General features: G+C 44.6%; 1 protein-coding gene across 4 annotated transcripts in view; it reads right to left on the bottom strand.

Moving 5' to 3' along the window:
- The window catches only part of SKIC2 (SKI2 subunit of superkiller complex), a 108,632-nt gene that overhangs the window by 10,637 nt on the left and 84,120 nt on the right, over positions 1-13,875 (bottom strand). For all 4 annotated transcript variants that reach the window (XM_056540925.1, XM_056540927.1, XM_056540926.1 and 1 more), the window contains 6 exons: positions 12,558-12,669; positions 11,660-11,778; positions 11,274-11,411; positions 10,022-10,159; positions 2,149-2,253; positions 500-656 (listed from right to left, as the gene is read on the bottom strand). In XM_056540925.1, coding sequence (XP_056396900.1) covers positions 500-656; positions 2,149-2,253; positions 10,022-10,159; positions 11,274-11,411; positions 11,660-11,778; positions 12,558-12,669 — 769 coding nt within the window. The remainder of the gene's footprint in view (positions 1-499; positions 657-2,148; positions 2,254-10,021; positions 10,160-11,273; positions 11,412-11,659; positions 11,779-12,557; positions 12,670-13,875) is intronic.

Raw genomic sequence — 13,875 nt, 5'->3', positions numbered from 1 at the left:
GGAGGGGGCGTGGTATGACACCACAAGGGGCGAGGCCATGACGTCACAAACACGGCTGAAGGAACCCGGCATTTCTTTAGAATACCGGGTGCTGCAGGGGGCCCCAGCAGCAGGACCTCCATGATCAGACATCCTTTAGATAGGGGATAAGATGTCTAGAAGCGGAGTACCCCTTTAATCTCTGTCTCTTCACCTTTAATTTCAGCCATACACATAGGAAACGTTAATGGCCAACTGCTATGTCTACCGATCCTCCCATTCACATGAACTCTCAGCTTGGCTGAGCATTCGTGTTCTGAATGGAGAGAGGAGGGGTAAGCAGCTGCCAGACTCTCCTCTCTCCTGAGAATAAAAAGATTGAGCAGCCCAAATTCAACATGCCCGAAACTTCTTTCCTCAGAAATCATCTGTTGAGAGAGAGCGAGCCGGAGGCTGATGTGTTTTCCAGAACATCCCCATAAAGCCACATAATATGTAGCGCTGGTGACTCTTTACTTACCTTCGGGTCGGAACACTTTGCCCATTAAGAGATCGTCTGGACACGGAGCCTTCTTGTTCTCCTTCTCCCCTCGCTCTGCAGAAGTGATTTTACCATCCTGCTTCTTCTCACACAGCACCAGCGTAGTGTAGATCCTATTGGTGGCATCTGAAGACACCTAAAGGTCCAAAGACATAGACTGTCAAGTACAGGTTCCTAAGGCCTCATTCACACTACAGATATTCTGCGCTCAGTTATTCTTCCTGGAATTACAGTTTCCCACTTCGGAAATTTATTTCACGCGGAATTTATCAGCAGAAATAAGTGCTGGCAAAAAAAAAATCCCATTGAATTAATGAGATTCCGCTGCAAAATTCCTCCAGAAGAATAAACAAGTTCATTCTTTCCGTGAAACACAGATTCAATTCTGACGTGTGAACTGTGCAGCGGATCCCACTGAAATCAATGGAAGGGTGATGCAAGCGGATTTCGACCATAATTTCCTCTTGGAAATTTGGGCAGAATTTCCATAGTGTGAATGGGGCTTAGGCTGCATTCACACATCGTTTTTTACATACGGGTGCCGGATCAGGCTGGGGGAGGGGCAAACCGGGCGCTCCCGTACCCCAGCCGGATCAGCCCGTGACTCCATTTACTTTAATGAGCCGACCGGAGTCAAACAGTGACTCCGGTCGGCTCAGTTTTGACCCGGTTTTGGACCGGACCTAAAACCGTAGTATACTACGGTTTTAGGTCTGGTCAGGAAACCGCATACGGGTCAAAACTGAGCCGACCGGAGTCACTGTTTGACTCCGGTCGGCTCATTAAAGTAAATGGAGTCACGGGCTGATCCGGCTGGGGTACGGGAGCGCCCGGTATGCCCCTCCCCCCGCCGTATGTAAAAAAACGAGGTGTGAATGCAGCCTTAGACCAATGAGAGTTCTAGGTTAAAAGGGGTACTCCGGTAGAAAACATTATTTTATTTTTTATTTTTAAATCAACTGATGCCAGAAAGTTAAAGGACAACTGCAGCGGCATTACATTTATCCCCTATCCACAGGATAGGGGATAAGTGTTTGATTGCAGGGGTCCGACCGCTGAGACCCACCTGATCTCTCTAACGAGGCGCCGCCATAAGCGCTCATGGTGAGGGCTAAGGTGCGTAGCATCGACCTAGAGGTCGACGGTGACGCCCCGTCTCCTCCCCGTCCCCATACAGTTCTATGGGGGATGCGGGGAGGCACGAATGCTGCCTCCCCGCCTCTCCAATAGAGATGTATGGAGGAGGCGTGCCGGCCGCAACGACATCATCTGAAGCCATACAGGAGAGAACTTCCTCCCTCACTCTGCTACACACAGCCCAGAGCAGTTCAGTGTGAGATGAGCAATGATTGGCTAAGGCTGTACCCCCTTCCCCTCAGCACTCCAGACCACACTTCCTGATTTTGGACTTCTGTCAGGCCAACAGGATAGTACAAAGTCTGTGCAAGAGATGGGGGAAATGCGCTTTGGACAAGTAGGGAGACACCTAGTGGCAGCTTTTTTAAACACAAATGAAACATAGAAAACTTTATTTTTTTAAACACAGTACATTAGAAATATTTTTTATTTACCATAAGGAGTGCAATAGCAATAATTAGTTTTAATGAGAGCGCCTATTTAAACCCTACCTGCAGAATGACTCCAGGCACCCAGGCGTGATACTCTGTACTGATGATGATGATACGTCCCACGCTTAGACACTTCATGCCGCTCATGGATTCTACCATCTTTTTCTAGATAATGAGTATAGAACATAAGATTACAGCATGTATAGATAGTTCAAGACATAGATTATCAGTCCTGCTCTGCACTATCTTTTAGATAACTAAATTATTTTTATAGACCAGGCCCATGTTGTGCATAGAGAGAATGTATCTAGTAGTAAGAGGGGGGTGTTCAGCATTTGTAGAAATTGCTGGAGTTTCTTCCGGCCATCTGTATATATCTGTATATATCTCTCTCTCTCTATACCTCTCTCTCTATACCTCTCTACACCTCTCTCTGTATACCTCTCTACACCTCTCTCTATACCTCTCTACACCTCTCTCTATACCTCTCTACACCTCTCTCTATACCTCTCTACACCTCTCTCTATACCTCTCTACACCTCTCTCTCTACCTCTCTACACCTCTCTCTCTACCTCTCTACACCTCTCTCTCTACCTCTCTACACCTCTCTCTATATGTTGGGGATCTGTTGGGGATCTGTTGGGGATCTGTTGGGGATCTGTTGGGGATCTGTTGGGGATCTGTTGGGGATATGTTGGGGATATGTTGGGGATATGTTGAGGCCAATTAGAGACTGTTGTAGGCCTGTCTGAAGAGATGTGTTTTTAGGCCACGTTTGAAACTATGGATGTTGTTGTTGAGTCTGAGGGATTGAGGGATAGCATTCCAGAGAACCGATGCAGCACGAGTGAAGTCTTGGAGACGGGAGTGAGAAGTTTGGATTATAGAAGATGTTAGTGTGAGGTCATTAGCAGATCGGAGAGAACGTGTAGGATGGTAGACGGAGATGAGAGAAGAGATGTAGGGAGGTGCAGCATTGTGGAGAGCTTTGTGTGTGAGACACATTGTGAGGGTTTTGTACTGTATTCTGGACTGAATTGGTAACCAGTGTAGTGACTGGCACAGGGAGGAGGCGTCGGTGTAGCGGCTGGAGAGGAAGAGGAGTCTGGCTGCGGCATTAAGGAAGGACTGGAGAGGAGAGAGTTTGGAGAAAGGAAGGCCTATTAGTAAAGAGTTACAGTAGTCGAGGCGGGAGGGAATCAAAGCAATAATGAGAGTTTTAGCAGTTTCAGTAGTGAGAAAGGGGCAGATTCTGGAAATGTTTTTGAGATGCAGGTGACAAGAACGTGAAAGAGACTGAATATGGGGAGTGAAAGACAGATCAGAGTCAAGTATAACTCCAAGACAGCGAGCCTGCTGCCCGGGAGTTATGGTAGTACCACATACCGAGATGGAAATGTCAGGGTTAGGTACAGTATCAGTTGATGGAGAAAAGACAAGAAGTTCTGTTTTAGAAAGATTTTGTTTCAGATATAAAGAGGACATGACACTATCTAATTCCAAAAATACATAAAGACTCCCTTGATCCTCCCGGTCGCCTGATCGTGTCAGGGATAGATGGATTATGTGATCGTATTTGTAAATTCATAGATGTATACCTTAAATCATTGGTACAAACATTACCATCATATGTACGGGACACGACGGACGTCCTAGGGAGGATCAATGGAGTCTTTTTGGAGGATGATATGTGGATGGTCACTGCGGATATAGAATCCCTCTATACCTGCATTGGCCACTCTGACGGTTTAAAAGCAGTAGCATTTTTTCTAGAAAATAGCTAATTGGACACGGATCTCTACCATTTGATACTACAACTGTTAGACTTTGTGTTAACGCACAATTTTTTTACTTTTAAGGATCAGTTTTACCTCCAAACACGTGGCACTGCCATGGGCGCGGCCTGTGCCCCGTCGTACGCAGGCCTCTTCCTGGGATACTGGGAATGGGAGGTTCTGCAGTGCGGCCGGGCTCAGTACGTAGACCATGTGCAGTGCTGGATGAGGTATATAGACGATATTCTGTTCATATGGCAGGGGTCCGTGTCCGAGCTAGAATCTTTTATGACATTCTTAAATTATTTATATTAATGCAAGACTAACACAAATATACAGTCAACAACAAGTAGAGTTTTGGGATATTTTGATTGCTAAACAGCTGGATGGCATGCTGTCCACTGATGTTTTCCGTAAGAAAACTTCCACAAACTCTCTTTTACATGCCTCATCTGCACACATTCCGTCGACCGTCAGAGCTATTCCAACAGGACAGTTCTTACGAATGAGGAGAATTTGCTCCTCAGAGAAAAACTTTGAAGAACAGAGCAGGGATCTAACAGAAAGATTCCAGCAAAGGGGATATAGCAATAGGTCCATAAAAAGAGGGTATTCAAAGGCGAGACATGGAAACCGCAAGGACCTCATTCAACAACAACCAAAAACAACACAACAAACAGATGGGGAAATGAGGTTTATCTCAACCTACAACTGCCAGTGGGACTCGGTTATAGGGGCCATACAAAAACACTGGGCAGTACTTAAAATGGATCCTGTCCTCTCACAGATCCTGCCACAGAGAGCGTCATTCACGGCAAGGAGATGCAAGAACTTAAAGGACCACTTAGTAAGCAGCCATTATGTAACCAAAGTGCAAACATTGCTCACTTCCACTGCCCCAAGAACAGGTTGTTTCCCGTGTGGGGCCTGTGTAGCGTGTGAGAACATGCTCAGAACTAACAAATTCAAATCTGCAGATGGCACACGCGAATACACGATACGCCAATACATTTCATGTTCCACATCGAACGTAATTTATTACGCAACATGTAGCTGCTCTAAGATCTATATAGGGTTAACCTCTCGTCCCTTAAAACTTAGAGTAAGGGAACATGTGCGCGACGTGTTGGCAGCAAAAAGCGCACAGGATCATTTTTCACTAAAAACCCTACCAAGACACTTCAGTGAGTTCCACAACTGTGATCCCTCCAGTTTAAAAATCAGAGGAATAGAAAAGATCCATATGGGAATTCGAGGGGGCAATAATAAAAAGATCCTGGCACAAAAAGAATCCCAATGGATTGTGCGTTTAGGGACCATGACACCAAAGGGTCTCAACGAACAACTGTCCTTCGCAGCATTCCTTTGATTAACATCTTGGTAATTGTATCTATCCATTAGCTTGTTTTTAACTTTTGTCTCTGTTTTCATGTTTTTAACAGTTTTAATCCTCTATTTTTTCTCCTTTGGGAGATCTACATACCCTGCACATTGGACCTGGGTCTATTCAATGAATCCACATAGCATACGGATGAAATCCCACTTTTGGTATTCTCTCAGGCGAATTAGTGAACACAAAACTCCATTTATTCCACATTGAGATACAGGTTTTAGACATCTCCTTCCTAGGAATTGGCACTTGTCATGCAATGATTATGTATTACTAATAGGATTGGTTATTTGTATTATGGTTTAATTCATAAACTAGGGGATAGTAATTTTCTTTTTGGGTGGTATTGTCACTGGTGTAAAAATCTTTTTTAATCTTTGAAAATGTTTTTTCTTTTTGGCACTTATTAATATTGCAATCATTGGTAATTGCATATTTTCACATGCACTATTATGGTCTACTCCTTTGTGCAACACTAGTAGTGCAAACCCTTATTTCACTAGTAGGCCTTTTTTATTTTTTTTCAAATACCTTTGACTATTAGAATCATTTAGGGGCACCTTAGTGCTCCGAATTATTTTGCACTCACAAAAAATATTTTTATAATATTGTTCAATTTCCTTTTTTTTTGATTGTCACATCTTTTATATATTTTTTCTTATTTATTTTTGCTCTTTTGACACATACTTCACGTTTATAAAAAAAAAAATAATAAAAATAAATAAATAAAAAAAATAAAAAAATATACAATATATATTTGATTTTTATTTTTAATTTTTTACACCGTTCATTATATTATCACGCATTCTGATTTTTGTTAAGATATTAAATATAGCATTACGCTAGCACGTTCATATTTATCAGGTGTTCATTATTTTTTAGCACCACACTTTGGGTATCACTTGATATTATTTGTGTAATAAATGGACAGCATCATGTACTTTGATCACTGTTAAGATAAAATTTAATATCACCATCATGTTTGCACTGTTTTAGATATCTATCAAGTACTGTATGGTTTTATATTAGTAGAGTTGATGTAATTAATGTTGATTTGATATATTGCTAATATTATGTACATGTGTTCCATTGTATGCAATAATGTGATTGTGTTTTATCCATGGATGTCTTGTTCTTAAATATACTATATATATCAGATATTACCTTTACAGTTTATTATAACATGGAATTACTATTGTATTTACCTGTGAGATACCCTGGGAATAACACTGTGGTTTATTTGTAGTTAATCAATCTTACTTATGCTGTCAGAGTGGATAAGGGGTTCTAGTGCGCCGGCGTGGCGTCCGTTGCCTAGCTACCCTGTCCCGTCCGGCTTGGAACCCGGATGCGCATGCCCGGCAAACACGTTTGCCGGTCCTGCGCACTCGGGCGAAGATGCCGGAAGTGGGGCAGGAGATCGTGGGCCCGGACGTTGCGACGGCGCCAGGAAATGACCCCCTGTCCTGACCTGACAGCTTCCGGGTCCTCCAATATATAAACATCTAGTGGGGAGACATTAGTTAGCAGCGGCCCCTTGAAAAAGCCCTAATTAGCACCTTAAGCACTCGTATCTTCTTATGGCAAATAGCCAATATATTTGGATTTAGTTGTCAGAAATACACTGGGAGCCTTTTTTCGGAAGGAAGATTTACCCAGCCGGGGTTCCCAGTGTTTACACAGGACATATTTTCAGTGCGTAGGTGCATCGCATACAACTTCCACAGAGTTGTTCTCAGATTATTACATTATTGTCCGTGTCTCTGTACTGTTGCTCGGCCTATGCTCTTGAGGTCCTCAGTTATTTCAGCTCCATTTTTTGGTCTTATGCTTTTATACTTTGTTTACTTAATAAAGATATTATATTTAATTAAGCGGCATTTAGTTACTCTTTCTTTTTTGTGTGGTAAAGAGGACATGATGTCTGAGACGGCAGAGAGACAGTCACTGGTATTCTGTAGGAGTGCAGGGGTGATGTCTGAGACGGCAGAGAGACAGTCACTGGTATTCTGTAGGAGTGCAGGGGTGATGTCTGAGACGGCAGAGAGACAGTCACTGGTATTCTGTAGGAGTGCAGGGGTGATGTCTGAGACGGCAGAGAGACAATCACTGGTATTCTGTAGGAGTGCAGGGGTGATGTCTGAGACGGCAGAGAGACAGTCACTGGTATTCTGTAGGAGTGCAGGGGTGATGTCTGAGACGGCAGAGAGACAATCACTGGTATTCTGTAGGAGTGCAGGGGTGATGTCTGAGACGGCAGAGAGAGTCACTGGTATTCTGTAGGAGTGCAGGGGTGATGTCTGAGACGGCAGAGAGACAGTCACTGGTATTCTGTAGGAGTGGAGGGGTGATGTTGGCGGAGGAGGTATAGAGTTGGGTGTCATCAGCATAGAGGTGGTCCTGGAAACCAAATCTACTGATTGTTTTTCCAATGGGGGATGTGTAGAGTGAAAAGAGTAGAGGACCCAGGACCGATCCCTGGGGAACCCCGACAGCCATGGGAAGAGGAGAAGAAGTAGAGCCAGAAAACGAGACTCTAAAGAAGCGGCCAGAGAGATAGGAGGAAAACCAGGCGAGAGCAGAGTCCTTGAGACCGATGGAGCGGAGACTACTGAGGAGGAGTTGGGGATCCACAGTGTCAAAAGCCGCAGACAGGTCCAAGAGAATCAGTAAAGAGAAATTGCCATTTGATTTGGACGTCAGAAGATCATTAGTGACTTTGGTTAGGGCCGTTTCTGTGGAGTGAAGGGAGCGGAAACCAGACTGTAAGGGGTCAAGGAGAGAGTTCTCGGAGAGATAGCGGATAAGGCGGGAGTAGACCAAGCGTTCCAGGAGTTTGGAGATACAGGGGAGATTTTAGACGAGTCGATAGTTGGCTGCACAGGACGGGTCCAGAGATGGTTTTTTCAGTGGGGTTATGGTAGAGTGTTTGAAGGAGGAGGGAAAGACCCCAGAAGAGAGGGAGAGGTTCAAGATTTTAATTAGGTGACAGCTGATAGCAGGAGAGAGAGACTGGATGAGGTGTGAAGGCATGGGGTCACTAGAGCAGGTAGTGGGGCGGGCGGAGGAGGGGAGCCTGGAAACCTCATCCTCCATTACAGGCTCAAAAACTGAGAGTGATGAAGAGGAGACGTGGCTGGGAATTGGATCAGAACTTTTAGGGGACTGGGAGAGGATTTCATCACGAATGTCATCGATTTTAGTTTTGAAGTATTTGGCCAGGTCTTCAGCACAGAGATCAGTGATTGGGGTCTGTACTTTAGGCCGAAGGAGAGAGTTGAATGTGTCAAAAAGGTGTTTTGGGTTATTAAACAGAGAGGAGATGAGGGAGGTTAAATTAAGTTTGTTTGGCGAGATGAAGAGCGGAGTAATAGGATTTAAGCATGAATTTATAGTGCAGATAGTCTGAAGAAGTCTTAGTTTTCCTCCACAGACGTTCAGCACCTAGAGCATCGCCTGAGAACGCGGGTTGTTAGCGTGTGCCAGGGTTGCTGCCGTCTGTGTCGGGAGGTTCGTGTTTTCGGGGGTGCCATTTGATCCAGGGTAGACTTGAGGGTGTCATGGTAATGTTTGGCTGCTAGATTAGGGCAGGAGAGAGAAGAGATTGGTGATAGTGAAGATTGTAGAATGTCTATAAATTGACTGGTGTTTATGGCACGCAGGTTTCTGTAAGTGTACAAGGTTGGAGTGTCTGGAAGAGGATAGGCGTTACTGATAGAGAAAGAGAGAAGGTTGTGGTCACAGAGCTCAAAAGGAGAATTAGTGAATTTAGAGACAGAGCAAAGTCTAGAGAAGACCAAGTCCAGTGTATTCCCATCCTTGTGTGTGGGAGAGTCAGTAAGCTGTGAAAGGGCAAAGGAGGAGGTTAGAGACAGAAGCCGAGAGGCAGAAGAGGAGATTGGGGTATCAATGGGGATATTAAAATCACCCATGATGAGTGTAGGTGTTTCTGAGGAAAGAAAGTGAGGGAGCCAGGTGGCAAAATGATCCAGGAACATTTGGGGAGAACCAGGAGGACGATAGATGACCCCCACTCTGAGAGACAATGGGCGGAAGAGCCCGAGGGTGTGGACCTCAAAAGAGGGAAATGTGAGTGAGGGTAATGGGGGGATGACTTGAAAAGTGCATTGTGGGGCTAGAAGCACCCCAACTCCTCCACCATGCCTGTTGTCAGATCTGGGGGTATGGGAAAAGTGAAGGTCACCATAGGATATAGGTCTATATATATATATATATAGACTACTGGTCCCACTTGAATACATTTTAATAATTTGTTCTGAGTTTAGTTTATTTTAATTACTGACAATAAAAGTTACATTTTAGGGGTGTTACACCCTGGGTAGAGATGAGCGAACTTACAGTAAATTCGATTCGCCACGAACTTCTCAGCTCAGCAGTTGATGACTTTTCCTGTGTAAATTAGTTCAGCTTTCCGGTGCTCCGGTGGGCAGGGAAAAGGTGGATACAGTCCTAGGAAAGAGTCTCCTAGGACTGTATCCACCTTTTCCAGCCCACGGGAGCACCTGAAAGCTGAACTCATTTATGCAGGAAAAGTCATCAACTGCCGAGCCGAGAAGTTCGTGACGAATTGAATTTACTGTAAGTTCGCTCATCTCTAGCCCTGGGGTTTAGTGTATTGCTGTTAATGGGCCTCTAATGCCCTTTGGGTTTGGGGTTTGATGGGTTAACAATCTCCTCGGAATACATGGACATTCAGGGTGTCTTCACTATTCCATACATCAAAACATGGAGGAATTCAGACATTACCTGCAACATCTCTCTAGTGCGGACGAGTTCCTGCACAGTCACAAAATAGTCCTGGAGGTCTGCGAGGTCCCCGGAGCATTCGATTTCCCCCATGTCCCCCAGAGTCTTGGTGAGGACCTTGATGCGTTGCTCGTGGGCCTGTAATAGAAATGTAGTTCGTAACGTCTAATCCAGTGATCTCCAAATGGTGGGGGAAGTGTGACTTATTGTGGAACTACAAGCTCCAGCATGCCTTGACAGCAAACATGCTGAAAAATTAAGATTTTTTTAATAGAAGTAATTTACAAATCTATTTCACTTTCTGGCACCAGTTGATTTGAAAAAATTAATAAATAAATAAATGTAAAAGTTTTCCACCGGAGTACCCCTTTAATATCTCACATACTGTATACAATTCATACTGTGAAGTAGGGATCGACCGATATCGTTTTTTTAGGACCGATAATCTGTGGAGGTTGGGGCCGATAGCCGATAACTTATACCGATATTCCGGTATAAGTTATCGGCTATTTATCCCCCCGCGACACCGCTGCAGATCATTGATTTAAAGCAGGCACTTTAAATCAATGATCTGCAGTGGCTTTTGCGGGGCCATCCTTCCTTCCTGTAATGTCCGGCGGCATTCCGGGTGGAGGGTGAACCGGTCCGGGGGTCATCTTCTCCACTCCGGGCAGGCTCCGGCCTAGTACGCTGCATAGACGCTGCTGCACAGTGACGCCCGTGCGCAGCAACGCACCTGACGTCATGGCGTAGCGGCGTCTATGCAGCATACTAGGCCGGAGCCTGCCCGGAGTGGAGAAGATGACCCCCGGAGAAGAAGGACAGCCCGGACTGGTTCACCCTCCACCCGGAATACCGCCGGACACTACAGGAAGGATGGATAGCCCGGACCACCCCATTACGGGTAAGTTTAATTTTTTTTATTGACTCGGAGGGTGGGGGAGGGGCCCGACCGGTATAGCGGTATGGGCAAAAATACATATCGGTATACCGGCCAGCACTACGGTGGGGGGTGCGACGCGGTGCGGTGGGTCGGGGGGGCGGTCGCGGTGCGTCGGGTTGGGCGGGGGGCCGTCGCGGTGCGGTGGGGGCGGTGCGGGGGGCGGGGCATTATCGGCAAGGTAATTGCCGATACCGATAATGCCCAAAATCGTGATTAAAATCGGCCATACCGATAATCGGTCGATCCCTACTGTGAAGTATAATCCAGACTTATAAGGAGCTGTCATTACTGAACATTTTAGGCGCTCACCTTGCTATCTTTTTGCGTTCGGGCTTCAGCAAAACTCCTTCTCATCATATCCTCCACTCTCAGAGCCTCAACACGGAGGAGATTCAGGATCATGGAGTAGGTGAGACGGAACTGGGAGTGTAGCTGAGTTGGCTTCCCCTGGACAGGAGGAGAACAATGACATATTAGGAGATGTGTATAAGCCAGTGTTTCCAAACCGGGGTGCCTCCAGCTGTTGCAAAACTACAACTCCCAGCATGCCCGGACAGCCAACGGCTGTCCGGGCATGCTGGGAGTTGTAGTTTTGCAACAGCTGGAGGCACCCCGGTTGGGAAACACTGGTATAAGCAATTTATCTAATTTCAGATCTTTTTTTTTTCTTTTCTTCCTCCTCTTCCCATTCTCACCATCATCATCTTGTGCAGATCACTCATCTCGGGCACATCTGATTTACACAATATTATCACCATTCCAGTACTGTCCAGCCCTCGTCGTCCGGCTCTTCCGGCCATCTGTATATATTCTCCTGTATGAGGAAACAATGGCCGTCACTGCACCACGTGATAGGAGAAGCTTTATAGCTGCAGCATCACACAATGAACACAACCCAACATCTCCATTCATTATCTACAGCAGGGCCGTGGAGTCGGTAGATAAATGTTCCGACTGCGCAATTTTTTGTACTTCCGGCTCCGCAATTTTCTTTACTTCCGACACCCCGACTCCTATGTATTAATATGCGAATGTATTAAAGTTTAAGCTAACAATCAGAGTTTACAAGTTTTTATAGCCTTAGCTGAATGACAGCAGGTTTTCCAATGGTTTACAGCTTCAGTCTTGAACTATTGACCCTCCATTCCCTTCACTTATACAAGTGTCTCTAGTCCTGCAAAAAACATATTTACTTAACCCCTTATCAGTGAGAGGCTAGGTTACCCATGGGTTCCCTGTAACAGCAGAACACAACATTATGGAAAGTATAAGTATTGCCGCTCCTATTTGTGCGTTGCGTGCCATATAGTGAAGCACATGAAAAGCTTCTTCACGGTCACTTAACGTGTTCGTTTTGCGGTTACGTGAGGCACTGCATGCATTGGTCTTTATTCTTACATAGAGAAGTCATTAATTATAACTTTTTGTGAAGTGGGACATTTAAACTTGCTTTTTTTTTATTCCAATGTAAATTTACTAGGGGTCGGTGCATTGTTTGCCGACTCCAGGTACGCAAAATTTCGTCCAACTCCGACTCCTCGACTCCACAGCACTGATCTACAGCAGTGATTACCGGGAGTGAAGGTCACCTACCTGGGTTCAGGTCTCTGAAGTTGGTGCCATCATGTTTTCTGATTGAATCAAACACCACGGTACGAGCCGGCATGTTAACCCCCATAGCAAAGGTCTCTGTGGCGAACAGCATCTAAGGAGGATAAAGAGGAACCATTATCCTGAAAGCAAAACATACAAACAACCTTTGTAGTGCTGTTCCTTTTATTCCACTTCAGAATGTGTAAATTGGCACATGGGTGTAACCCTTATAAGTTTCCCTGTAGTTAAAAGGGTACTCCGGTGGAAAACTTTTTTTTTTTTAAATCAACTGGTACCATAAAGTTAAACAGATTTGTAAATTACTTCTATTAAAAAATCTTACTCCTTCCAGTACTTATTAGCTGCTGAATACTACATAGGAAATTATTTTCTTTTTGGAACACTGAGCTCTCTGCTGACATCACGAGCACAGTGCTCTCTGCTGACATCTCTGTCCATTTTAGGAACTGTCCAGAGCAGCATATGTTCGCCATGGGGATTTTCTCCTACTCTGGACGGTTCTTAAAATGGTGTCAGCAGAGAGCTCTGTGTTCCAAAAAGAAAAGAATTTCCTCTGTAGTATTCAGCAGCTAATAAGTACTGGAAGGATTAAGATTTTTTAATGGAAGTAATTTCCAAATCTGTTTAACTTTCTGGCACCAGTTGATAAAAAAATAAAAAAAATTTAAAGTTTTCCACCAGAGTACCCCTTTAAAAAAAAAAAAAAAAAAAAAAAAAAAAAAGGAGGCATGTCAAAAGTTTTGATCAATTGGGGTCTCAGCATTGGGACCTCCACTGATCATTAAAACGAGTGGGGAGGAGCGAGCGGCAGTGAGCTGGCTGGCAGGGATCTCCATCCCACTTCACTGGTTGGCGTCATAGACTTATAAACAGGCTATCCACTAAAGCAGGACAGAGATCGCTGTGAGTTGGAAAGCCCTGATTGTTCTGATGATCAGTAGGTGTCTCAGCACTGAGACCCAAACAGATTAAAACTTTTTTTTTTTTTTTTTTTACATGACAGGGACACTTTAAGTCTCAGAATCTCATGTATGGTTTTCTTAGGCTTCTTTCACACTAACGTCATCTTCCTGCATTTTAACAGCCACATTTCTGCTGAAAGAGGTCATGACAAAATAGACAAAATAACTGAACATAACGAATGACCGATGTCTGTTATTTTAACGGGCATTCTGTCAAAATAACGTACATGTTCCATCCGTTATCACCTGTTATTTAATCCGTTATTTTATTTTAATGTTCTGAGCAGTACAAATAACGGATCATAACGAACGTTAAAATAACGGATCATAACGGA

The sequence above is a fragment of the Hyla sarda genome, chromosome 9 (assembly GCF_029499605.1).
Source record: "Hyla sarda isolate aHylSar1 chromosome 9, aHylSar1.hap1, whole genome shotgun sequence".
Lineage (NCBI taxonomy): Eukaryota > Metazoa > Chordata > Amphibia > Anura > Hylidae > Hyla > Hyla sarda.
This window is presented reverse-complemented; position numbering and strand designations above follow the sequence as displayed.